At 41.2% G+C, this 24239-nt stretch overlaps 1 protein-coding gene across 6 annotated transcripts in view; it reads left to right on the top strand.

Annotated features, from left to right (window-relative positions):
- The window catches only part of MYOM1 (myomesin 1), a 166423-nt gene that overhangs the window by 41649 nt on the left and 100535 nt on the right, over window positions 1-24239 (top strand). For all 6 annotated transcript variants that reach the window (XR_011379417.1, XM_070050417.1, XM_051852088.2 and 3 more), the window contains exons 6-10: window positions 6235-6327; window positions 8415-8503; window positions 8616-8678; window positions 13633-13797; window positions 18840-19001. Coding sequence is in view for 5 of the 6 variants with exons in the window: in XM_070050417.1 (XP_069906518.1) it covers window positions 6235-6327; window positions 8415-8503; window positions 8616-8678; window positions 13633-13797; window positions 18840-19001 (572 nt within the window). In the remaining variant the exon portion in view is untranslated. The remainder of the gene's footprint in view (window positions 1-6234; window positions 6328-8414; window positions 8504-8615; window positions 8679-13632; window positions 13798-18839; window positions 19002-24239) is intronic.

The raw sequence follows: 24239 nt of genomic DNA, 5'->3' as shown, positions 1-24239 counted from the left end.
AAAGAGTGAGGAAATAATACTGGGATGAATTTTTATGTATGGGAAGAAAAGACTCTCATATACAGATGACACATTATATTATTTTATAATCCTGTTATACAAATGGTTCTTTGTTTTATATAAAGTATTAAATTTTAGTCACTAAAAATATCTATTAACTATTATGGACCATAAAAACTAAATAAAAATTTGCTTCCATTGATACACTTTTTAATATAGTATGACTTTGTGATTAGAAGCAATTCTACCCATCCTGTGAGCTGAAGCTTCAAAGTGCTTTCTAACATGAAACAAGAGAGAACTGGGGGCAAGTATTTAGTCTAGCACTTAAGACACGCATATGCCACATCAGACAACCTGGGTTCAAAACCTCTCTCTATTAATGCAGACCCTGAGAAACAGTGATGGTGGCACAAGTGACTGGGCTTATGTCACTCACATGGGAGACCTGAATTGATTTCTAGACTCCTGGCTTTTATTTATTTATTTATTCATTTGAAAGATAGAGTTACAGAGAGGCAGAGAGAGAGAGAGAGAGGTCTTCTATCCACTGGTTCACTCCCCAAAGGGGCACCAATGGCTCAAGCTGTAACAATCCAAAATCAGGAGCCAGGAGCCTCTTCCAGCTCTCCCATGCAGGTGCAGGGATCTATGCACTTGGACCATCTTCTGCTGCTTTCCGAGGCCATAGCAGAGAGATGGATGGGAAGTAGAGCAGCTGGGACTTAAACCAGTGCCCAAATGGGATGCTGGCACTACAGGTGGGGGCTTTAACTGCCATGCCACAGTGGTCACCCTTAGACTCTTGGATTTTCCTTCCTCCAGACTTGATTGTTGCTGGCATTTGAGAAGTGAACCAGAGTATGGGAGCAGACTCTCTTTTTCTTTGCCTCTCAAATACATTAAAAAAAAAGAAAGAATGGCCGGCGCCGCGGCTCACTAGGCTAATCCTCCGCCTAGCGGCGCCGGCACACCGGGTTCTAGTCCCGGTCAGGGCGCCGGATTCTGTCCCGGTTGCCCCTCTTCCAGGCCAGCCCTCTGCTGTGGCCAGGGAGTGCAGTGGAGGATGGCCCAGGTGCTTGGGCCCTGCACCCCATGGGAGACCAGGAAAAGCACCTGGCTCCTGGCTCCTGCCATTGGATCAGCGCGGTGTGCCGGCCGCAGCGCGCCGGCCGTGGCGGCCATTGGAGGGTGAACCAACGGCAAAGGAAGACCTTTCTCTCTGTCTCTCTCTCTCACTGTCCACTCTGCCTGTCAAAAAAAAAAAAAACAAAAAAACAAAAAAACAAAAAACTACATGAACTAAAAACACAGCACAGTGGCCATTGGAGAGTGAACCAACGGCAAAGGAAGACCTTTCTCTCTGTCTCTCTCTCTCACTGTCCACTCTGCCTGTCAAAAAAAAAAAAAAAAAAAAAAAAAGAATGAATGAATGAATGGCACTAAGTCAATATTAAATGATGTTTTATAAAAGAGAGAAAATTAGGAGATATTATCTAATATGAGGCCATAAGAGGTTTTCCTTCCATAAAGAGTAAGTACTTCTTGTCTCCTTCCACTGTGTTTCCTATTGCAATTGTTAATGCCCTTCTGATCATAAAACTCAGTATTTTCCCATCTTATGTCATCAGTATCTGCCACAGAGAGCAAAGAATGAGACTACTTGAGCCAGTGATTGATGCATATATTTCGTATGTTGTTTCCTTTTGCATGAGAGGATAAAAATGTGCTCTACATCACGGGGGGTATAAACACTACATGAATGTCACCGTCACCAGCAGAATGGTTACCTCCTTCTCCTTTCCTTTCTGTTATTTCTCACAATGATCAGAGCCTGACTAGCCTCAAAGGAGGTAGTAGTTACTACTGTATTGTCTTGGGGAACAGTTTATACTTAAAATAGTCAATAAAAATTATTTACAATTTAGAATTATTTCCCAACATAAGGATATGAGGTTTTATTTTAGATTTTTCTTATTTATTGAAGTCTAAAAATCTGTCATAAGGGGTATATCTCTGTCAGATAATTGACTTTTAAAGTCCTTAATTCATTTAAAAGTCCTTAATTCATTTAAAAGATAAGATTGAGTTCTAATTAGCAGTCCAATTTGTGATGAGATTCAACATGTCACACATCATTTGACAAGCACTATTTGTTGACAGTAAAAATATTGTAAATTTTTTGGAGGGGGGCTTGGCTATATTTTAGGCAAATGGCACCAATGAGCTTTCACTATAACCCTTTTTGTCAAAATCAGCACATCTAAACTGACACTTCTATGGAAGAATTCAGTGTACATTTTACACACAGAAATGAAAAGTCATTGGGTGGCAGAATGTTGTTCTAAAAATGATAGAATGCTCAAAGCTCATTAGCTAAAAGTTCATGGACTTTATGAAGGGTCTTTAAAAGTTTTGTGGAAAATGAGTATTAAGAAAAAACTGCTGGATTTCAGAAAAATGTTTTGCACCAAGATAAACTTATCTTTTAATTCCATTTTCCATGAAACTTTTGATAAATCCTCATACATGAAAATGGTAAGGGGAATGAAACACCTCTAAATATTCACAAGGGTTTAAGAAATCCTTTGACAAATAATCCCAGGGTATAGATTACACTCCAAAATTAGCTGATGACTAGGCAGTTTGGAATTTCACTTTCCAGAAATGACAAGCTGTGAAGTGTATGCACAGCAAATCAGAAATGCTTCTTTTTTTCTGTGATATAAAATTACTGAGAAAATTACAGAGAGCAGCCAATCTTACTAGGTGAAATTCCTTGGAGAATAGAATTAAATCACTTTCCAGCTTAATCCTGTCCACTGCTTCAAACAGGAATTTCTAACACTGACATCTGGAGTTCCAGAGGAAAGACTAGAAACGCCACAGTTGAAGTGTTGTGTATTGTAAGCTGGTTTCCTTTGCCAGGAGGTCATATTAGAGAAGTCTTGCATCGTCAGCTGGGGAAAAGGTATCAAGGTGCTAAGTTGGTAGTACTGGAAGGCAGGCAGCATGAAGCAATCGTGGGAGCTGCAGATACTGTTTTAACTCAAACTTTATGGGGATATGAACAACATTTTTGATCACAAGCCAAATGGAGTTGCACCGAGTGGTTTGGAGAAGCAGCACAAGCCATATTCTTTAGTATCATCTTGGCTCTTCTTATACTAGGAGAACTGCTGAAAACCCTCTAGCACATGAAACACAGAGCAAGAGGGAGCTTCTAGGTGTGAAATGATCTAAATCAATTACTAAGAAAAACTTGCCAGTTAACAAATTCTATCCTACTATTTATCAAAATGGGGAATGTTCAGGCTTAGGAAGGGCCAGCAGATTTCTTTTCACAGGCTGTGTTGGATCAAATAGTGCTGTCTGCATAGAGCCCTGGTTTGCGACAGCTGTTTGAGTCCACTTGTGGGTTGGCAACAGACAAAATCGTATCAACTAGCAGTGTCTTCTGGGTGGCGGGGTGGAGTGGGGGAGTAATGCCACTATGCCTACCACACAGCTGTGATTCTTGAGCTAATCCAACCCTCTTTACTTTACATCTGAGGGAATCAAGAAGCAAAGAGTCTCAACTCACTTTTACGTGTGCACTTAATTGGATAGTACATTTTATGAACTATATATTTGCCAGAACTTCTTTCCTTCAGTTAAAAAAATTATGACTCTATAGTTCATCTATGGCATTAGACAATAAAATTCTGTTCAAATTTAATCAACACTGAGTTCCTCATATTTGTTCATGATTCATCCTTCATGAATGGTAGTAAAAGTAAACATGGATCAGACACCATCCTCATCTTCAAGGGACTAGAAACTTAGTAGAAGAGATACCATTCCAACTGTAAATTGATAAGTGTGTTTTATTTAGCTATTTTAACCAAGTAACCATATGCAAATAGGTAGGGACAATTCATATTTGGTGAACATTTTAGGGAAGAGTTTATTGAAGACATGGTATTTGATCTGAATTTTGAAGGATGTATTAATTTTGCCAGGTGAAGAAGGAGACTGATGCATTTAAAAAAAAAGGTGTAGAGAATGAATAACTTGCTTTTTAAAAAAGGATTTATTTTGGGGCTGGTGCTGTGGCATAGCCAGTAAAGCCGTTGCCTGTAGTGCCAGCATCCCATATGGGTCCTGGGTCTCACTTCTAATACAGTTCCCTGCTAATGTGCCTGGAAAAGCATTAGAAGATGGGCCAAGTCCTTGAGCCCCTACACCCACGTGGGAGACCCAGAAGAAGCTCCTGGCTCCTGGCTTTGGCCTGGCCCAGCTCTGGCCATTGTGGCCATTTGCGGAGTGAACCAGCAGATGGAAGACTCTCTCCCTCTCCCTCTCCCTCTCCCTCTCCCTCTCCCTCTCCCTCTCCCTCTCCCTCTCCCTCTCCCTCTCCCTCTCCCTCTCCCTCACTCTCCTGCCTCTCTGTAACTGTGCTTTTCAAATAAATAAAATAAATAATTTTTTAAAGTTTTATTTATTTATTTATTTGAGAGAGAGAGAGAGAGAGAGGGGATTGTCTGTCCACTGGTTCAGTCCTCAAGTGGCCTCAATAGACAGGGGCTAGACCAACCCAAAGCCAGGGTGCTAGAACTCCATCTGGGCCTCCCAGATGGATGTCAATGGCCCAAGTACTTGGGCCATCCTCCAGTGCTTTCCCAGGCATGATTAGCAAGGAGCTGGATCAGAAGAGAGCAGCCAGGACTCCAACCAGAACTCCAATATGGGTTGCTAGCATTATAAGCAGTGGCTTAACCCACTGTACCAAACCACTAGCCCCAAATAAGGTGTGGTGGTGGTGGTGGTGGTGGTGTGTGTGTGTATGTGTGAGAGAGAGAGAGAACATGAAAGAGAGAGATGGGACAGAAATCTCTCCTTTACTAACACTTCCCCGTACTTCTTTACCTTCTAATAATTTCCAAACATCCAAAGGAATGAAATGCAGCTACCTAGAGAACAACTGGAAAATGGAAGCATCACGTGGATCAGAAGTCAGACTGGATTCAACTACAAGTTCTGCCCTTTTCAGACCTGTGTAGACCTGGGCAGGTTCTTTAACTGTTCTATGCTTTGGTTTCTTCATTTGGCAATGGGGTTTAAAGAGAGTCCAACCACATAGGGAGATTGTGAGGACTGAGTGTACCTAGATATACATAAAGCAGAACATTGCCGGGCACATGGTGAATTCTTTGTATCATTATGGCTGTGTTATTTTTGTTATCCGTGGGTACAAAGTGGAGTGTCTGCAAGGGAAACAAGCTAAACTCAGCTTCTCTTTGGAGCAGAAAATGGTTTAAGTAGAAAAGTCTGGGCTGGTGTGGTAACCTCTGGCTATTGAGAACATGAGGATGTGGGACAAAACCAGATGTGGAAGCTGGTGTCTCAGGGAGTGGCCCTCCATGTTCTCACCCTCTGAGAAGAAGCTTTTAAATTTGCCACAAGCTTTATTCCTTTTCCTTTTATGCTTTTTAAATTCTTCCAAGCTAAGAGCCATTTTCTTAGGACAGAGAATAAAACACTGAAACAAAATTATCTTTCTGTAAAATGTCATTGTTGTTAGCAATCTACAAGAAAATTAACAGGAAGAATGTTTTGCTTTCATTCTGTACAGCTAGCAATAACCTCCCCCACAAAGACGACTTCTCTGTCATGGCAACCCATGATCAGCACTTTTTTGTTTGTTTATTGAAGTATAGTATCGACGCAAAAAAGTGCATATTAAATATATACGTAGGACTTTGATGATTCGCATAGACTGTGTACATCCATGTAACTGGCACCCAAATCAAGAAACCAAACAGCATCATTGCCCAAGAAACCTCCTTTATGCCTTCCCCACCCTACTCCAAGAAATTGCTATCCTGACTTCTAGCAGTACTAATTAGCCTTTCTATTTTTGTACTTAATATAAAAGCAATCAAACTATGTACTCTTTTAAAACTGGCTTTTCTTTTTCCCTAACAGATTCATCCATATTGCTGTGGATGGTGAATTTTTCTATGTATATTTTACAGAGGAGGACAAAGCACGTCATCAGGGAGCTTTATATTGCTGGTGCATTTAATAACTTAAGCTCATCTAATTTGCATTTACTTGATAGGTGCTGCTACTAACCCTTAATGCCTGTTTATAGAAGGTGTTCCTGCAAGAACAAGAATTTTGTGGGTATATATTTAACCATGAAGTTATTTCCACTCCAGCCTGCTTCATCTTGTTTTCATTGTCTTCTAGGTATAAAAACCAAGTGCCAATAGATGTCCATGCCAACCCTGGGAAGTATATTATTGAAAGTCGATATGGAATGCACACTCTGGTGATTAACGAGTAAGAGAATATCAATGTTCCTGAGTTGCCCAGCATTTGATCAGGGAGGTCCTTCACCTCTCCGGTTAATGGCCACTGACTTGATTAGTCCCAAGGCAGCATGATCATAATGAACAGCGTTTGTACACGTTTATTCTCTTGGAGTGCTTGGTGCACACCTACAAGTAATATTCATGGCTGATCCTTAACATGTGCATACCGCTTCCCATAGTGATTTCATATTTGAATTTAATCAAAGATGATGAGAAAAATTAATCTGTACCTTTTTACTTATCATTTTATATACTTGAGAATTTTTCTTGGGCATTAGTAAGAAAATAAGTTCCATAAATAGGAATTTCTATTCAGGTAGATCAGAGTGGGCAGCCTTGGAAGCAGACTAGACTTGGAGATATGGTTCTCTACAGCTCACTAAGAACTAATGAAAACTAGGTGCCTTGTCAGTCTGCATGTGTATACATGGCAGGGATGGAGAGCGGAATGTTTTAGGTAGAGCAAAATCCAAAGCAAAATTTAAAAAGGGAACCCACATCATCATTTTCAAGTCCTCAAAGGTTTAGCCTGTCTACCAAGATGGTTTTTGAAATACAGCCGGCACCGCGGCTCACTAGGCTAATCCTCCGCCTTGTGGCACCGGCATACCAGGTTCTAGTCCCGGTCGGGGCACTGGATTCTGCCCCTCTTCCAGGCCAGCTCTCTGCTGTGGCCCGGGAAGGCAGTGGAGGATGGCCCAAGTGCTTGGGCCCTGCACCCCATGGGAGACCAGGAGAAGTACCTGGCTCCTGCCATTGGATCAGCGCGTTGCACCCGTCACAGCGCGCCGGCCGCGGCGGCCATTGGAGGGTGAACGAATGGCAAAAGGAAGACCTTTCTCTCTGTCTCTCTCTCTCACTATCCACTCTGCCTGTCCAAAAAAAAAAAAAAAAAAAAAAAAACAAACCTAGTTATGTGGATAAAAAATTAAACACGCTCCCTCCATTTTCAGTTCAAGTCACACATAGGCAGGCTGAAATATCAGAAAGAAATTTACATTATTCCATTCTCTTAAAGTTTATAAGCTTCTGTACAGATAGGAGGTACTGGCACAAGAGACAGGCTTCAAACAGAACCCTGGTTCCTGCGACATTCACTAAGCACTGAGCTTGACCTTCAGTCACAGCACTTCTGCCAGTGGGTGGTTCTACTGAGGCAGCCATGGGCTGTGTAATTGCTTTCAAAGCCAAACAGGTATGAGAAAGGCAACAGTATTTGCCTTCTTGGGGTTCTAATGATGTCTGTAAATTTTCAGCAAGAAAAAAAAAATTATTACAAATGAAACAAAACCATGAGGAACCATGAACACAGGGAACTGGTATGATAAAACACAAAACAACCTGCTCTGAAATCAGCCTGTTCATCTCTGTGAGATCATTCTCTCCCTAGTTCTATTTTTATAAGACATTGCATATTTTTGTATTACAACTTAGAGGAACATCCAAGTGGCTCTTCTTATAGAGTCCTATGGGCTGAAACTGCAAATGTAGCCTGAATCTTAGTAGAATTGAAACATGAGTAACTTATTTGTGCTGTGAAATGAGAACACAGAACCATCAACCATACATAAGACAAATGTGGCTCAGGGCAGGCTCTGCCACACTTGTTTCTTTTGCTTCCTGGTCACCCCATTGCCCCTGGACTGAGACTCCTCAAGGACAGAGATGTGATGTACACTCCAGTGTGCCTGCAGGTAGTTACCTGCTCAAAGGAACATGAATAGGCATTTGCTCTTCCCAATCATCTTTAGACATGCTTATCATAACACTTACTCTGTAATTCGTGTGCTTAGCACTATGTAGACTTTTTCTTTTTTGACATAAAAAAGGTTAGGGTCACAAGGGCCTACCATGCCTGTGCTGCTGGCATGAACTTGTGGTAGATCACTTTGACTATATTTGTAGTTCAGGTAGCTGGATTCGAGACAGTAGCTTCATTGAAAGACCCTAAGAGCCATGTGTTAGGCACTGATTTGCAAAGAGTTCCCTGCTAGAATTGCTAGGAGTACAAGGTCCGTCACTGCGATGGCCATCTACTTCTGTATGTTCTTTCAGATGCGATTTTGAGGACACGGCTCAGTACCGGGCCTCGGCGATGAATGTTAAAGGAGAGCTCTCAGCATATGCATCTGTTGTGGTAAAGAGTACGTTTGCTGGATTCGTTTCATTCGAAGTGTTGTTTTAAAATTTCTTCCCATTGCTAAAAAGCCAATTTACCCTGAATCAGTTCACATACATTTCTGTTTTCTTTTCTAGGATATAAGGGGGAATTTGACGATACTCGCTTCCACAGTGGAGCTTCCTCCATGCCTCTCAGCTGTAAGTTCAAAAATATAAAGGGTCTTCTGAAAGTTCATGGAAAATGCATATTATGAAGAAACCATGTGTGGATCTCAACATTTTTTTAACAAAATAAACTTATCCTTTAATCCTATTTTCCATGATCTTTCAGAAGTACCCCTATCTATTTGCTAAATGTCATCTCTATGCAACATAATAAGCTATTCTGTAATGCTGAAATAAATGTTTACTATAACATTGTATGTGCTAGGATGGACATAGTAGGTATCTGTGGTTAGTTTTAGTTTTTTAGATTCTGTGATTACTGAGGGAGAGGTTGACACAGAGTAGGTACTGCATAATGAATGAATAAATACACTAATTTATAAAATATTATGTAAGAAAAGTCAAAATGTAGTAAAAGAATAAAATATTAAAATATTCTGGTCAGTGGTAATTTGTGGATTTTTGAACTTCAATCATTTCATTTATATCAGAACTCCTTTTCATAAGAGATAATAAAAGTAAAATTTTTATAGTTGTTGAAGGAATTGTGTACATACAATGACAAGACTGAAAAAGATAGTTAAACCCCAATTTATTTTCCAAAAATTAATAAGGTACAGTTTAAAGACTTTTGGTGAAGATACTTTCTCATGGGCAAGTTTTTCACTTACCTGGTTAGTTAGATGTCTTTAAGTGACCTAACTCCATTGACCCCATGAATGCTTCCCAACTTTGATATTCCAAAGATTGGAATCATTGGTATTAATTCCATGGGCAGGAGCAGTTGACAGGTGAAAGCAAGGAAGAGCACACCCCAACCCATCTCTTTCTCCCATCACTTGATTCATACTGAGATAGAACATCAGAAATTCTGAGACTGTAACTTATATCCCAATGTCCCCAAGACTGACCTATTGATTATTTCTCAGCCCTCTGAATGTTCCCAGTTAATTCGCGTGGTTGTATCCGTATCCATTATCTCCTTTTTCTTCCTTCAAGCTAGATTCTGAAAGCCCAGCTCAACCTTACCTCTCTTACTATTCAACCTTACCAAGCCTCCTCTGGCCTGAATTAAGTACAGTTGTTCCTAACAGAAAACAGAAAGCTTATACTTACATATCCAACAATATTTTTCAGCACCTACAGTGTGCTAGGTGTGGGTTTAGGCGCTGAGAGTATGCTAGTAAACATCACACACAAAGCTCTTGTCCTTGGTTCTGTTTTTATTTTTTTAACAAAAATTTTTTTTAACAATTTTGGCAACAGTTTAACCAAGGCTTGTTGCATGGTTACATGTGTGGTCCCTGTTGTTAGTCATCTTTTTTTTTTTTTTTTTTAAGATTTATTTATTATCATTTGAAAGGCAGAGTTACAGAGAGGAAGAAGCAGAGAGAGAGAGAGAGAGAGAGGCCTTCCATCTGCTAACTCACTCCCCAGATGACCACAACAGTTGGAGCTGGGCTGATCCAAAGCCAGGAGCCAGGAGCCTGGAACACTGGCACTGCAAGTGGCAGCTTTACCTGCTATGCCACAGCATGGACCCCTTGGTTCTGTTCTAATGGTTAACATTTACTAGTCAGTTATGCCAGATACTGTACCAAAACATTTTTCACATACATTAATTCATTTAATGTTACTCAAAAGCTTATGAAGTATGCATTCTTATCTGTACTTTGCAGGGAAGAAAAGAGTTTAAGTAGTGGTATAAGACCACACATAGTGATAGAATAGGGACTTGTAATCTGGTCTTTATAATTTTAAACCACATTTTATTTCATTTTGTTATTTTTTAAAGATTTTTTAATTTATTTGAAAGGCAGAGTTACACAGAGAGAGGAGAGAGAGAGAGAGAGGTTTTCCATCCAATGGTTCACTCCCCAATTGGCTGCAACGGCCAGAGCTGCGCCAATCCGAAGCCAGGAGCCAGGAGCCAGGAGCTTCTTCCAGGTCTCCGATGCAGTTGTGGGGGCCCAAAGACTTGAGCCACCTTCTACTGCTTTCCCAGGCCACAGCAGAGAGCTGGATCAGAAGAGGAGCAGCCGGGATTAGAACCGGCACCCATATGGGATGCCAGCACTGCAGGCAGCAGCTTTACCCGCTATGCTGCAGCGCCAGCCCCTTAAACCACATTTTAAACTGGGGAATGACAAATATTTTCTGTAAAAGGCTAGATTGTAAATATTTTAGGCTTTGTAGGTCATAGTCTCTGTCACAGTTACCCAATTCTGCCATTGTAACCCAAAAGTAGCCATTGACAGTATGTAGATGGGTGAGTGTGGTTGCATTCTAATAAAATCTTATTTGTGAACATTAAAATTTGAATTTCTATGACTTTTTAGGTATCACAAAATGTTTTTCTTTTGATTTTTTTCAACTACTAAATAATTTTAGAAACCATTTTTTTTAAAAAAATATTTATTTTTTGTATTTGAAAGACAGAGATACAGAGAGAGGTAGAGACAGAGAGAGAGAGATCTTCCATCCGCTGGTTCACTCCTCAGATGGCCACATCTGCCATAGTTGTGCCGATCTGAAGCCAGGAGCCGGGAGCTTCCTCTGGGTCTCCCATATGGGTGCAGGGGCCCAAAGAGTTGGGCCATCTTCTACTGCCTTCCCAGGCCATTGCAGAGAGTTGGATCAGAAGAGGAGCAGTTGGGATTAGAACTGGTGCCCAATATGGCATGCCAGCGCCTCAGGCCAGGGCCTCAACCTACTGCGCCACAGCGCCAGCCCCTAAAAACCATTTTTAATGAAACTAAACAGGAGGCAGTCTATGTCTGGCCCACAGATTTGCCAACCCCTGTCCTAACCCAATTTTTCTGGAATAGAAAGTACACATGATAAAGAGTTGAGAAAGTGGTAATGGCATGATATTTTGTCTTCTGGTTGGTTAAGCTTGGTGACTTCCTACTGAACCCCAAAGTTCCCTTAGCAGTCTGGCCCAACATCAACTATAGCGGGAACCCAGAGTCAGAGTCTGTTTCTTGGTGGGCTACTTGGGTATCTAGTTGAGTCTGGAGCTGCTGGGTCACTGCAGGGCATCCTCATAACCCTGACCTCTACTCCTGAAGGCAGCCTTGGAGCCAGTCCAGGCCTCCATTGCCATGAAAAATCTGACCAAGTTGTTTCTTTCCTTGGTCTAAGTGAAATATCATCATATAGATGTGGACAGATGGTAGATATGGTTTGAAGAGAAATGATCTCATTATTTGTTAGTGTTTCCTGGGAATACCCAAGTTCAAGGCAGTAAAGTGTCTGGGTTGAGCAGCTTCTGAAAACAGTGAGGGTGAGCAATGATGAGGCCCTGTGTATATCCATTTCCTTTTCTATCAGAGATAATAATGGTACTAACCCACTGAGATGATTGTGGAGTGAAATTGAGTTAATAGCTGTTAAATACTTGGAACAATAGTTGGCAAAAATTGAACTTAATAAATTTAAATTTGCATTTTCTCGTTAATACTGAGAGGTATAAGGAACAGAGACAAAATATGATAGGAAAAACATAAATTTTGGAGTTGGAAAGAAATGGTTTTGAATTTCAATTTTATACATGTTATCTGTGAAATTTTGGCATTAGCTATATATTACCTTTGTAAACTTCCATGTTTCCATCTAAAAGAGAAAAATATCTGTGATGTGGAGTCATTGCCACACAGTAGTTGACGTATCAGATATGAAGTGCCTGGCATATAATATCAATGTATTGGGGCCAGTGCTTGGCACAGCAGGTTAAAGTCCTGGCCTGAAATGCCAGCATCCCCTATGGGCGCCAGTTCTAGTCCTGGCTGCTCCACTTCCAATCCAGCTCTCTGCTGTGGCCTGAGAAAGCAGTAGAAGGTGGCCCACATCCTTGGGTCCCTGCACCCATGTGGGAGACCTGGAAGAAGCTAATCTAAAATTTTAAATTTTAATCTAAAATCTAAAAAATCTAATTTTTTTAAAATTTAAAAAAAAAAAATTTTTTTGACAGGCAGAGTGGACAGTGAGAGAGAGAGAGAGAGAGAGAGAAAGGTCTTCCTTTGCCGTTGGTTCACCCTCCAATGGCTGCCGCAGCCGGCGCACCGCGCTGATCCGATGGCAGGAGCCAGGTACTTATCCTGGTCTCCCATGGGGTGCAGGGCCCAAGGACCTGGGCCATCCTCCACTGCACTCCCTGGCCACAGCAGAGAGCTGGCCTGGAAGAGGGGCAACTGGGACAGAATCTGGCGCCCTGACCGGGACTAGAACCCGGTGTGCTGGCGCCGCAAGGCAGAGGATTAGCCTGTTGAGCCACGGCGCCGGCCTAATTTTTTTTAATTAGGCAGAGTTGGACAGTAAAAGAGAGAGACAGAGAGAAAGGTCTTCCTTCCGTTGTTTCACCCCCCAAATGGCTGCTACGGACGGCGCGCTGCGCCGATCCGAAGCCAGGAGCCAGGTGCTTTCTCCTGGTCTCCCATGCGGGCGCTGCGGCCCAAGCACTTGGGCCATCCTCCACTGCCTTCCTGGGCCACAGCAGAGATCTCGACTGGAAGAGGAGCAATCAGGACTAGAATCAGGTGCCCATATGGGATGCCGCCGCCGCCGCAGGCAGAGGATTAATCAAGTGAGCCATGGCGCCGGCCCCAAAAATCTAAAATTTTAATTTAAAAAATTCATATATTTTTATAGCTTATTTAAGTCTAGGCTAAATGTAGTATCAGTTTATACTTATGATATTAATGTGACCCTTTAGATTCTATTCATTAGAGTAATAAAAATAAGCAATTAGCTTCTATGACTAATGAAGCAAAAAGTCCCATATAAATTAGATATGTGTATGTTTTACGAACTTTTAAAATAGGACTTGATTTTTACCAAAGTAAATAATTTGATCAATCTTTGTTGCAGCTGCTTTCTTCCTGTATTTGTTAAAATGCTGATGTCTCTTTGATGAGAAAAAAAATTAAATAGCTGCTACTTGGTTTTATTTTGTTTTGTTTTTTTGTTTGTTTGTTTTTGTACCTAGTTGCTGTAACCCCTTATGGTTATGCATCAAAGTTTGAAGTCCACTTTGATGACAAGTTTGATGTGTCTTTTGGGAGAGAGGGAGAGACGATGAGTCTGGGATGCCGTGTAGTTATCACACCTGAAATCAAACAGTTCCAGCCGGAGATCCAGTGGTACAGAAATGGTGAGTCTTCATAATGGATTCTCATTGGATTCTTTTTCTCAGAAGGTTATAGAATAGATTATAGATCTGTTCATCAGTGCAGACAGAATCTAGAAATTAAAGGGGGGCCTCCTACTGTCTTTTTTAAAGCGTTTTTACATATTTATCAAAGTGGCAACACTGGGGCAGAATAAAAGAAAATCTTTACTGTCAATTCTTCCTACTCTGGCTTTAAATCACATTTTACCTTACTTTATTTCAAAAGGGTCTAGAGTCATGATAACTTTGCTATGAGAAATAAATAAAGATTTTATTTCCCTTTTTCCATCCTATTTGGGATAAAATCTATTTAAAGTCTAGGTAGTGCTCCAAAACAAATGAAACAAAAAGCTGTCAAAATAATGTGATCACCTGAAGCAATAGACTTAAGAAATAATGTTATTTCTAAAATAACAATCAATCTTATATTCAAATATACCCTTTCTATACCAGATTATCTCATCCAATAGATGATTACATTAAAACTCTGATGAGAAAGGGAGTTGTCCCAACTCACATAGCAAAATTCTGGCCAGATGACACTTCTAGACCCTGTGGTTTACATTCTAAGCCCAGAATAATTTTCTTTCTTTCTTTCTCTCTCTCTCTCTCTCTTTCTTTCTTCCTTCCTTCCTTCCTTCTTTCCTTTCTTTCTTTCTTTCTTTCTTTCTTTCTTTCTTTCTTTCTTTCTTTCTTTCATTTACTTATTTATTGGAAAGGCAAAGTGACAGAGAGAAGGAGAGATGAGAGAGAGAGAAAGAGATCTTCCATATATTGGTTCACTCAACAAATGCTCTCAACAGCTGGGGCTGGGCCAGAACAGTCAGGAGCCAGGAAGTCCAACTGGGTCTGTCTTGTAGGTGGCAGAACTTCCACTCAGGTACATATTCATCTGCAAATCCCATGCTAGATCCTAGCTGATAGAAGATATGTTGGCGAGAGAGCCACGAAAAGACCTGAAGCCTCCCATCTCCCTTTTAATTTGTCTTAAAGTCTTCAACAGGTTGATTTCTAGAGAGGATTAGATTTTAAAGTTCTTAAATTTTTTTTTTAATTTCAGACATATTTAGCCACTCTGTATAAATAAGGTTGTCATAAATTTTCTGTTTAACTGGTTTTTAAAAAAGACTTTTTAAAATTTATTTTTCCATCTACTGGTTCATTTCCCAAATGGCCACAGTGGCTGGGGCTGGGCCAAGCTAAATCCAGGATCCTGGAACTCCACCCTGGTCTCCCATGTGGGTGACAGGGACCCAAGCCCTTTGGGCCATGTTTGGGTGCTTTCCAGGTGCATTAGCAGGGGGCTGGATCAGAAGCAGAATAGCCAGGACTTGAACCAGCATTCACAATGGCTTAACCTGCTGTACCACCACATCAGCCCCTGTGTAACCATTTTATAAAGTAAACTTGGGGACTAGTGTTGTGGTGTGGCAGGTTGAGCCACCATTTGCAACACTCAGCATCCATATAAGAGTACTCAGATGATTGAAGTCCAGGCTTTTCCTCTTTTTATCCGATTTCCTGCTGATATACCTGGGAAAACAGTGGAGCACGGCCTAAGTACATGGTCCCCTGCCACCTACATGGGAGACTCAGATGGCAGGCTAGGTTCAGTGATTTCCCAAACTTGGATAATTGGTTAATGAAAGAGGCTTGACTACTAAGGCTTACTTTTTGGGCATGCAAACTGGGCATGATCCAAACTGGGCAGATCCCAATCTCCATGGGATCTGGGCTTGGTTTGATGTTCTGCTATCACTGTCTTGAAATTCATAATCATTTTATCTTTGAACTAGTGTTTCATTAAGTCCAATGGGACTATGGCATGTGCCTATTATCAGAGAAGATAATGCCAAATGGCAGTGCAGAATGTATAGGCATAGGTTACCTGACACAGCGGTTGGTGAACTAAGTGCTCACAAAACAGCAGACCTGGCCTACAGGTGTGGATATGAGCACCTGGAGCATGCTCGGACATAGGTGGTTCAAAGATGATGGGTGGAACCAGGACCTGAGCCTAGATCATGGTTAGCAACAGCAAGGGCACAAGCAGAAGCAGCAGCTGCCACCACTGCCATGATGCCGTGGGCTGTGGCCCCAGAGGAGAAGAATTGAGGGCAGGCCCACAGTGGGAGGCCAGCTTGCCAACTGTTCCCAAGATACCATAGATATGATATCTAAGTATTAATTCCCCAGCCTGAGTTCTGGCACAGGAACTGCTAACAACCAGGCAGCAAACTTTGCCCATAAAATATTACAAGATAATAACAGACATACACATGTTGCAAATTGGTTTTTGAGGCTTAGAAATGGAAATTACATTTAAAGATTTTAGAACTTGATGGAAAAGAACATGATTTCACATGAAACTTTGGATAAATCAGTTCTTAACAAAGACATTTAAAATTATTTTCTCCATGTAATTGGAGATACAGTGATAGATACACAAACAGCATTCTGAATTATATACCAATCACAGTCATCTTTGATTTCTAGTGTGACCTCTATAGGTTAGAGGAAATGTCAGAGGGAAGGCTAAGAAAATGCAAATCTGTAAGTTTACACTTAAAGTTAAATTCAGATTTACCTGAAATGAGATTTGTATGGAGTTAAATCTTTTCTAATTTTAATATTATCAATTTATTTTTTAGTTTGAGAAACAGAAAGAGAGAGAGAGCAAGCACATATCTGCTGGTTCAGAGTTAAATATTCCGGAAAAAATTGTTCCTAGAGAATCATTAGCTCTAGATTGCTAAACTTTATATTTTAAAATAATTTATCAGAGAGTTAACCCAATGTTGCTATACCATATTTAACAAGTATAGCTCCAAAAACAGGTATATTAAACAAACAGCTCTCTCTAAATAAAAAATTATCAAAATTCATTTGTGAGCTTGCATTTGAAGAGTGACCATTACTTATTTTTTAACTTTTATTTAATAAATATAAATGTCCAAAGTACAGCTTTTGGATTACAGTGGCTTTTTCCTCCCATAACCTCCCTCCCACCTGCAACCATCCCATCTCCCGCTCCATCTCCCATTCCATTCACATCAAGATTCATTTTCAATTCTCTTTATATACAGAAGATCAATTTAGTATATACTAAGTAAAGATTTCAACAGTTTGCACCCACACAGAAACACAAAGTGTAAAGTACTATTTGAGTACTAGTTATGCCGTTAATTCACATAGTACAACACATTAAGGACAGAGATCCTACATGAGGAGTAATTGCACAGTGACTCCTGTTGTTGATTTAATAATTGACATTCTTGTTTATGGCGTCAGTAATCACCCAAGGCTCTTGTCATGAGTTGCCAAGGCTATGGAAACCTCTTGAGTTTGCCAACTTTGATCTTATTTAGACACTGTCATAGTCAAAGTGGAAGTTCTCTCCTCCCTTCAGAGAAAGGTACCTCCTTCTTTGATCGCCCATTCTTTCCGCTGGGATCTCACTCACAGAGATCTTTCATTTCGGTCATTTTTTTTTTTCCAGAGTGTCTTGGCTTGCCATGCCTGAAATACTCTCATGGGCTTTTTAGCTGGATCCGCATGCCTTAAGGGCTGAATCTGAGGCCAGAGTGCTGTTTAGGACATCTGCCATTCTATGAATCTGCTGTATATCTCGCTTTCCATGTTGGATCGTTCTCTCCCTTTTTTATTCTATCAGTTAGTATTTGCAGATGTTAGTCTTGTTTATGTGATCCCTTTGACTCTTAGTCCTATCATTATAATCAATTATGAACTGTAACTGATCACTTGGACTGGTGAGATGGCATTGGTACATGCCACCTTGATGGGATTGAATTGGAATCCCCTGACACGTTTCTAACTCTACCATTAGGGGTAAGTCCAATTGAGCATGTGCTGAACTGTACATCTCCTCCCTCTCTTATTCCCACTCTTATATTTAACAGGGATCACTTTTCAGTTAAATTTAAACACCTAAGAATAATTGTGTATTAATTACAGAGTTCAACCAATAGTATTAAGTAGAATGAAAAAAAAATACTAAAAGGGATAAAGTATTAAGTTGTTCCTCAACAGTCAAGACAAGGGCTGATCAAGTCATTGTTTCTCATAGTGTCTATTTCACTTCAACAGGTTTCCTTTTTGGTGCTTGGTTATCTGGTGACCATTACTTTTAACACTGATGGAACATAAAGTTGCTAAAAGTATAAGTTTTAATGACTTAATAGATATATTTGCAGAAAAATGAGCCAGAAATATCTTAACAATCAGGATATCACATTAGTAAAGTATTATTTATTTTATATAAAATTATAGCTCCAAAATACTATTTTTACAGCTTATATTATCCCTATTATGTTTTTTAAAAGATTTATTTTATTTATTTGAAAGACAAAGCTATAAAGAGAGGTAGAGACAGAGAGAGAGAGAGAGAGAGAGAGAGAGAGAGGTCTCCCATCTGCTGGTTCACTCCCTAAATGTCCTCAATAGCTGGAGCTGAGCCAATCAGTAGCCAGGAGTCAATCAGGAGCTTCTTCTGGGTCTCCCATGTGGGTGCAGAGGCCCAAAGACTTGGGCCATCCTCTGCTTCCTTCCCAGGTGCATTAACAGAGAGCTGGATTGGAAGTAAAGCAGCCTAGACTTGAACCAGAGGCCATATGGGATGCCGGCACTGCAGGCCAGAGCTTTAACCTGCAGTGCCAGCCTCCCCCCACCCCCATTATGTTTTACAAGCAATAAAATATTTTTAAAGGAAAATCCTTATAATTTAGCACCTTTATACTTTTTTTCTGTGTTTTGAACAAGGTACTTTGCAATTTAATTTTTGCACTGATTCCTACAAATTATGTAACTGGCTCTGGTTCTCTCATTTCTGGTCTAATATTTTTACTAATATAAACATGGCAGAATGACTTAAAGCTCTAGAAACCTCTAGAACTCTCATTATAGAAAAGGAAGAAGAAAAAGAGTGGGAGAAGAATGGAGGGGATGGAAGAAGAAAGCAATGGAGGTAAAACATCAGTTAATTTGCATTATTTAATTTTTTGTAGGGGCGCCTGTTTCTCCATCAAAATGGGTGCAAACACACTGGAGTGGAGAGCGGGCTACACTGACATTTTCTCATCTCAACAAAGAAGATGAAGGCCTCTATACAATTCGTGTACGAATGGGCGAATATTATGAAGAATATAGCGCTTATGTCTTTGTTCGAGGTAAGACTTAGCTAAAAGCAGAATTCCCAACAATGTTTAAAACACCAGGGCCCAATCAGTCTAGTCAAACATGTTTTTATAATGATGTGTCATTTGAAAACTCTTCCAGACTACCTAGAATAGACATAGCAATTTCCAGTGAAATTAAACCTAGTATGCAAAGCAAACCCTGAATGCATCAGTACTGTCACTAATACCAGGTCTTCCCTCTTCTTCCGTGAGCCGCTAGCACAGTTCTCTGTGGATGTTTGAGTGGAGTTGCTAAATCCTAACACCACAGAAAGCCATCTCAGTTTATGAAAGCTGCCATAAAAGACGCTGTATCATTTTGGGACTTACTCTTTAATACGTTTTTCAAGGAGCAACTTTTATTATTTCTTTCCAGGTCCTTCTTTATAGTTCAGTTTTGTTGAGCTATGAAGCAAAGAACTACAACTTAATTCTTAAGACAAAATCAAAATGTTGATTTTGGAATCTTTTTTTTTTTTTTCAGTGATGTCTTAAATACAGTACATATGTACAAGTGGATGTTGTTTCCACATGGGAGCCTAGCATTTCGGAAGAACTAATTAACACCCTCAGGGTGGACTTCTCTGTTCTTTTATGTGATGTCAATCAGGTGCAGCCCAAGAGGAGATAGAGGAGAGGACCAAGAAAACAAAGTTTATTAAAGTCAAGGGTCCTAGAGACAGGAGGCACACAAGGGTTACTTGGGGAGGTAAGAGGGTGGGTCAGGAGGCAGAAGGGGCAGTGGTAAGGGCAGAGCCTAGACCGTGGCCTTTACTGGAGTTTCTGTAGGGAAAATAAACAGTTTAGCATTACTAGCTTGAATCATTTGGTGGGCTCTAAATTATAAGTGTGGTCTCTGATTGCTTGGTTCCCTGCCCATGGATAATTTATGAAGAGGAATGTTGCCTTGTGAGTAATATGGGTCAAATAGAGGAGAGGTCTGGCTCTGGATCATTAGTATGCACACTTCTTTTTTTTTTTTTAAGATTTATTTATTTATTTGTTTATTTGAAAGGTAGAGTTACAGATAGGCAGATGGAGAAAGAGAGAGAGAGAGAGAGAGAGAGACCTTCCATCCCATGGTTCATTCCCCAAATGGCTGCAATGGCCGGAGCTGGGCTGATCCGAAGCCAGGAGCCAGAAGCTTCCTCCAGGTTTCCCACGTTGGGGCAAAGGCCCAAGGACTTGGGCCATCTTCTACTGCTTTCTCAGGCCACAGCAGAGATCAGAAGTGAAGCAGCTGGGTTTCGAACTGGCACCCATATTGGATGCCAGCACTGCAGGCAGCAGCTTTACCCACTACGTCACAGCGCTGGCCCCTGTATGCATACTTCTGTGGGGGCCCTTTGTTGTCTGCTGAGCCACAGGAGGAGCAGTCTCTCCCAAGCAGAAAGATTAAGATATCAAAATATAATATATAGAAAATTAAAATCATAAGTTCAGGTCAACTCCTCAATTTCTATCTCTCGTGCCCTAAAGAGAATCAGTATTCACAGGCATTTGGATCAGGATGGAACTTCAGAGCCCATCCAGGTTCTTAACTGGGATCTACAGCCTCTCAAAGTGTTCACAATTAATATATTGCAGCATACTTGGCTTCTTTTGTAATCTCATGGACTTCAAAAATCTGTGGAAAATTGAATTAAATGATAAGTTTATTTGGGTGCAAAGATTTTGCTGCAAAAGCTTTTAAATCTGTGCATATGAGGGGTGTTAAAAAGTTCATGAAAAAGACATATTATGAAAAAACTGTGCATGGACTTAATTTTTTTTTCATACCAAAATAAACTTATCTTTTAAGTCCACTTTCCATGAACATTTTGAAGTTTCCTTGTGTTTAATTTTATTTATTTTTTAAGATTAAAAATTTTTTTTGAAAGGTAAAGTTACAGAGAGAGAGAGGGAGAGCCATGGAGAGATTGTCTATCCACTGATTCATTCCCCAAATGGCCACCATGTCCAGAGCTTTGCCAGGCCAAAGGCAGGAGCCTGGAGTTTTTCCAGGTCTACCACATGGGTGCAGGGGCCCAAGCACTTGGACCATTTTCCATTGCCTTCCCCAGGCACATTAGCAGGGAGGTGGATCAGAAGTAGAGCATCCAGGACTCAAGCGGGCACCCATATGGGATGCTGGTGTCTCAGGAGCGTATTAACCAGTTATGCCACCATACTGACCTCCCCCTGCTAGTATTTTATTTTATGCATTTAAAAGTCATATTCTTGGCTGGCACCGTGGCTCACTTGGCTAATCCTCCGCCTGCGGTGCCAGCACCCCGGGTTCTAGTCCCGGTTGGGGCGCCGGATTCTGTCCCGGTTGCTCCTCTTCCAGTCCAGCTCTCTGCTGTGGCCTGGGAGTGCAGAGGAGGATGGCCCAAGTGCTTGGGCCCTGCACCCCATGGGAGACCAGGAGGAAGCACCTGGCTCCTGGCTTCAGATCGGTGCAGCGCGCTGGCCATAGTGGCCATTTGGGGGGTGAACCAATGGAAAAGGAAGATCTTTCTCTCTGTCTCTCTCTCTCACTGTCTAACTCTGCCTGTCAAAAAAAAAAAAAAAAAAAAAAAGTCATATTCTCAGTTTTTCAAAGTCTTCTATGGCACACCAAAAGTAAGGATTGCCATTCTAATCCAACCCTAATTTTAAGATACAGAAATTAAGGCCTAAAGTAGTACAGTAGTTTTACAAAAGCCTCACCTTAGAAGCAGAAATGAAACTAAGAAATAGGCAATTTTTTTAAAGATTTATTTATTTATTGGAAAGGAAGAGTTAACAGAGAAAGGTAGAAACAGAGAGAGAAGGGTTGGGGGGTGGGTAGAGACAGAGGGTGAAAGAGAGATTCTTCCCTTCACTGGTTCACTCTCCAAATGGCCAACATGGTTAGGACTGGGCCAGGCAGAGAGACCAGAAGGCTGAAACTCCATCCTGGTCTCCCATGTGGATGGCAGGGACCCAAGTACTTAGGTTTCTTTGGCTGCTTTCCCAGGAGGATTAGCAAGGAGCTGGATCAGAAGTAGAGCACCAGGGCCTGAGTTCTGGTGCAACCAGTTAAGCTGCCATCTTGCTGTGGTGGCATCCCATGTGGGCACCAGTTCATGTCCCAGCCACTCCACTTCTAATCCAGCTCCCTGTTAGTGTCCTGGAAAAGCAACAGTGGATGTCCCAAGTTCTTGGTCCCCTGCACCCATGTGAGAGACCTGAAGGAAGCTCCTGGCTCCTGCCTTTGGCCTGGCCTAGCCCCAGCCATTGTAGCCATTTGGGGAATGAATCAGCAAATGGAAGATTCTCCCCCCGCCTTCTCTAACTCTTTCAAATAAATAAATAAATCTTAAAAAAAAAAAAAAAAGTAGAGCACCCAGGATTTGAACCATTGGTCAAATGGGATGTTGGCATTGCTGGCGTCAGCTTAACCCACTGTGTGAAAACACTGGTCCCTAGGTAAGCCTTTTAATCCCTCAGTCACAATTTATTTGGGTATGGGCTAAGCTGCTGAAATGAAACAACAAAAAGTTTGTATCTCTCTTATGTCAATCCGAAGGTAGGCAGTGGTCCAGATGGTTCTGCTTAATACAGTCATTCAATGTTCCAAGTCCCGTTATTCCACTATGACCTACCTGACTGCTCTAGGCCATTTCAGCCATTTCTAGGCAGGCACACATACCTCATCCATGCAAGGAGGTGGGTTGGGTAGACTCTAGGTGGCCAGCCACGTTCCCTGCCCTGCTTTTTTTGTTTTGTTTTGTTTGTTTTATTTTGTTTTTGACAGGCAGAGTGGACAGTGAGAGATAGAGAGACAGAGAGAAAGGTCTTCCTTTGCCGTTGGTTCACCCTCCAATGGCCGCCGCGGCTGGCACGCTGCGGCTGGCGCACCGTGCTGATCCGATGGCAGGAGCCAGGAGCCAGGTACTTCTCCTGGTCTCCCATGGGGTGCAGGGCCCAAGTACTTAGGCCATCCTCCTCTGCACTCCCTGGCCACAGCAGAGAGCTGGCCTGGAAGAGGGGCAACCGGGACAGAATCCGGCTCCCTGACCGGGACTAGAACCCGGTGTGCCAGCGCCGCAAGGCGGAGGATTAGCCTAGTGAGCCGCGGCGCTGGCCCCTGCCCTGCTTTTGGTTCTTGTACCAAAAGAAAAAGAAAACAGGAAGAATGGACACTGGGGACACTTTACTGTTTATACTATATCAACGTTGAATAACAAATGACAAGCACCTGACAAAGGTGTATGAAAATCTGTGACATGGAGAATGTGTCAGGCTTCTTCCTCTACAGAAGATGGTGTGAAAAATTAGATATTGTTGGAGACAAAGAGGAGCTGCCTTCTGCATACATTGCCATGAATACTAACACAGGAGCCCATCAGCAAGTTGATTTTTTTGGCCAAACCATCTTGTTAGGCCTGGCTAGATGAGGACTGAATAAGCCAGGCCCTCGCCTCTGCTCTCAGTTGTCTTAGCTGAACCAGAGTGCATCTTAAGCTCTCCCAAAAAACCTTTGTTATCTTTTGGGGCTTTCTTCATGGATTTGTTCTGGGAGCTCTGTTCCTGGCACTGTGTAGGGTTCCTCAACATTTCTCAGGGTCCATACCCAGATGGGACCCCTCTGCTAGGTTAAGGTCAGCATTTCACGTGACTACCTACAGGCAGGGGGAAGATATGGATATTTGAAATTTAGACTTATCCCTGTTTTCAAATCCATAACTTAAGGAAATGGACAAATTCTACAATTTATTAGATGTGAAAGAACGGAAAAGATAAAACTAGAAAGATAAATTTCAGCAAATGTGTTGTGAATTTCACAACTTTTAGGAAAATATTTCACTGACAAATTTAAATGATATATTTTAAATTTTTCAAAAAAGTCTAATTTACATAAGATTGATTCATGTTATGTGTACAATTCATTACTATTTAGTATATTTGCAGATTTGTGCAACTTTCACCTAAAATTCATTTTGAGAACATTTCAGTCACCCAAAATTTCATGCCTATTTCTCCCTTCCACACCCAGTATATCTGATGGCCACCACTAATTTACTTTCTCTCTGTATATTAGCCTTTCTGAACATTTCTAGATAAATGTGTATTTTACATATGTCATCTTTCACTTAGCACGTTTTCTGTTCATTCACATAGTAGTACACAGTAGTACTGTGATATCACTACTGGGCAGTATTCTAATGTATGGATAGGCTTGACATTGTCTATAATTCACCAGTGGATGAACAGTTGGTTTGT

Source organism: Oryctolagus cuniculus, chromosome 10 (assembly GCF_964237555.1).
Source record: "Oryctolagus cuniculus chromosome 10, mOryCun1.1, whole genome shotgun sequence".
Lineage (NCBI taxonomy): Eukaryota > Metazoa > Chordata > Mammalia > Lagomorpha > Leporidae > Oryctolagus > Oryctolagus cuniculus.
Note: the sequence above shows the minus strand (reverse complement) of the source record. Positions and strands in the feature narration are given on the sequence as shown.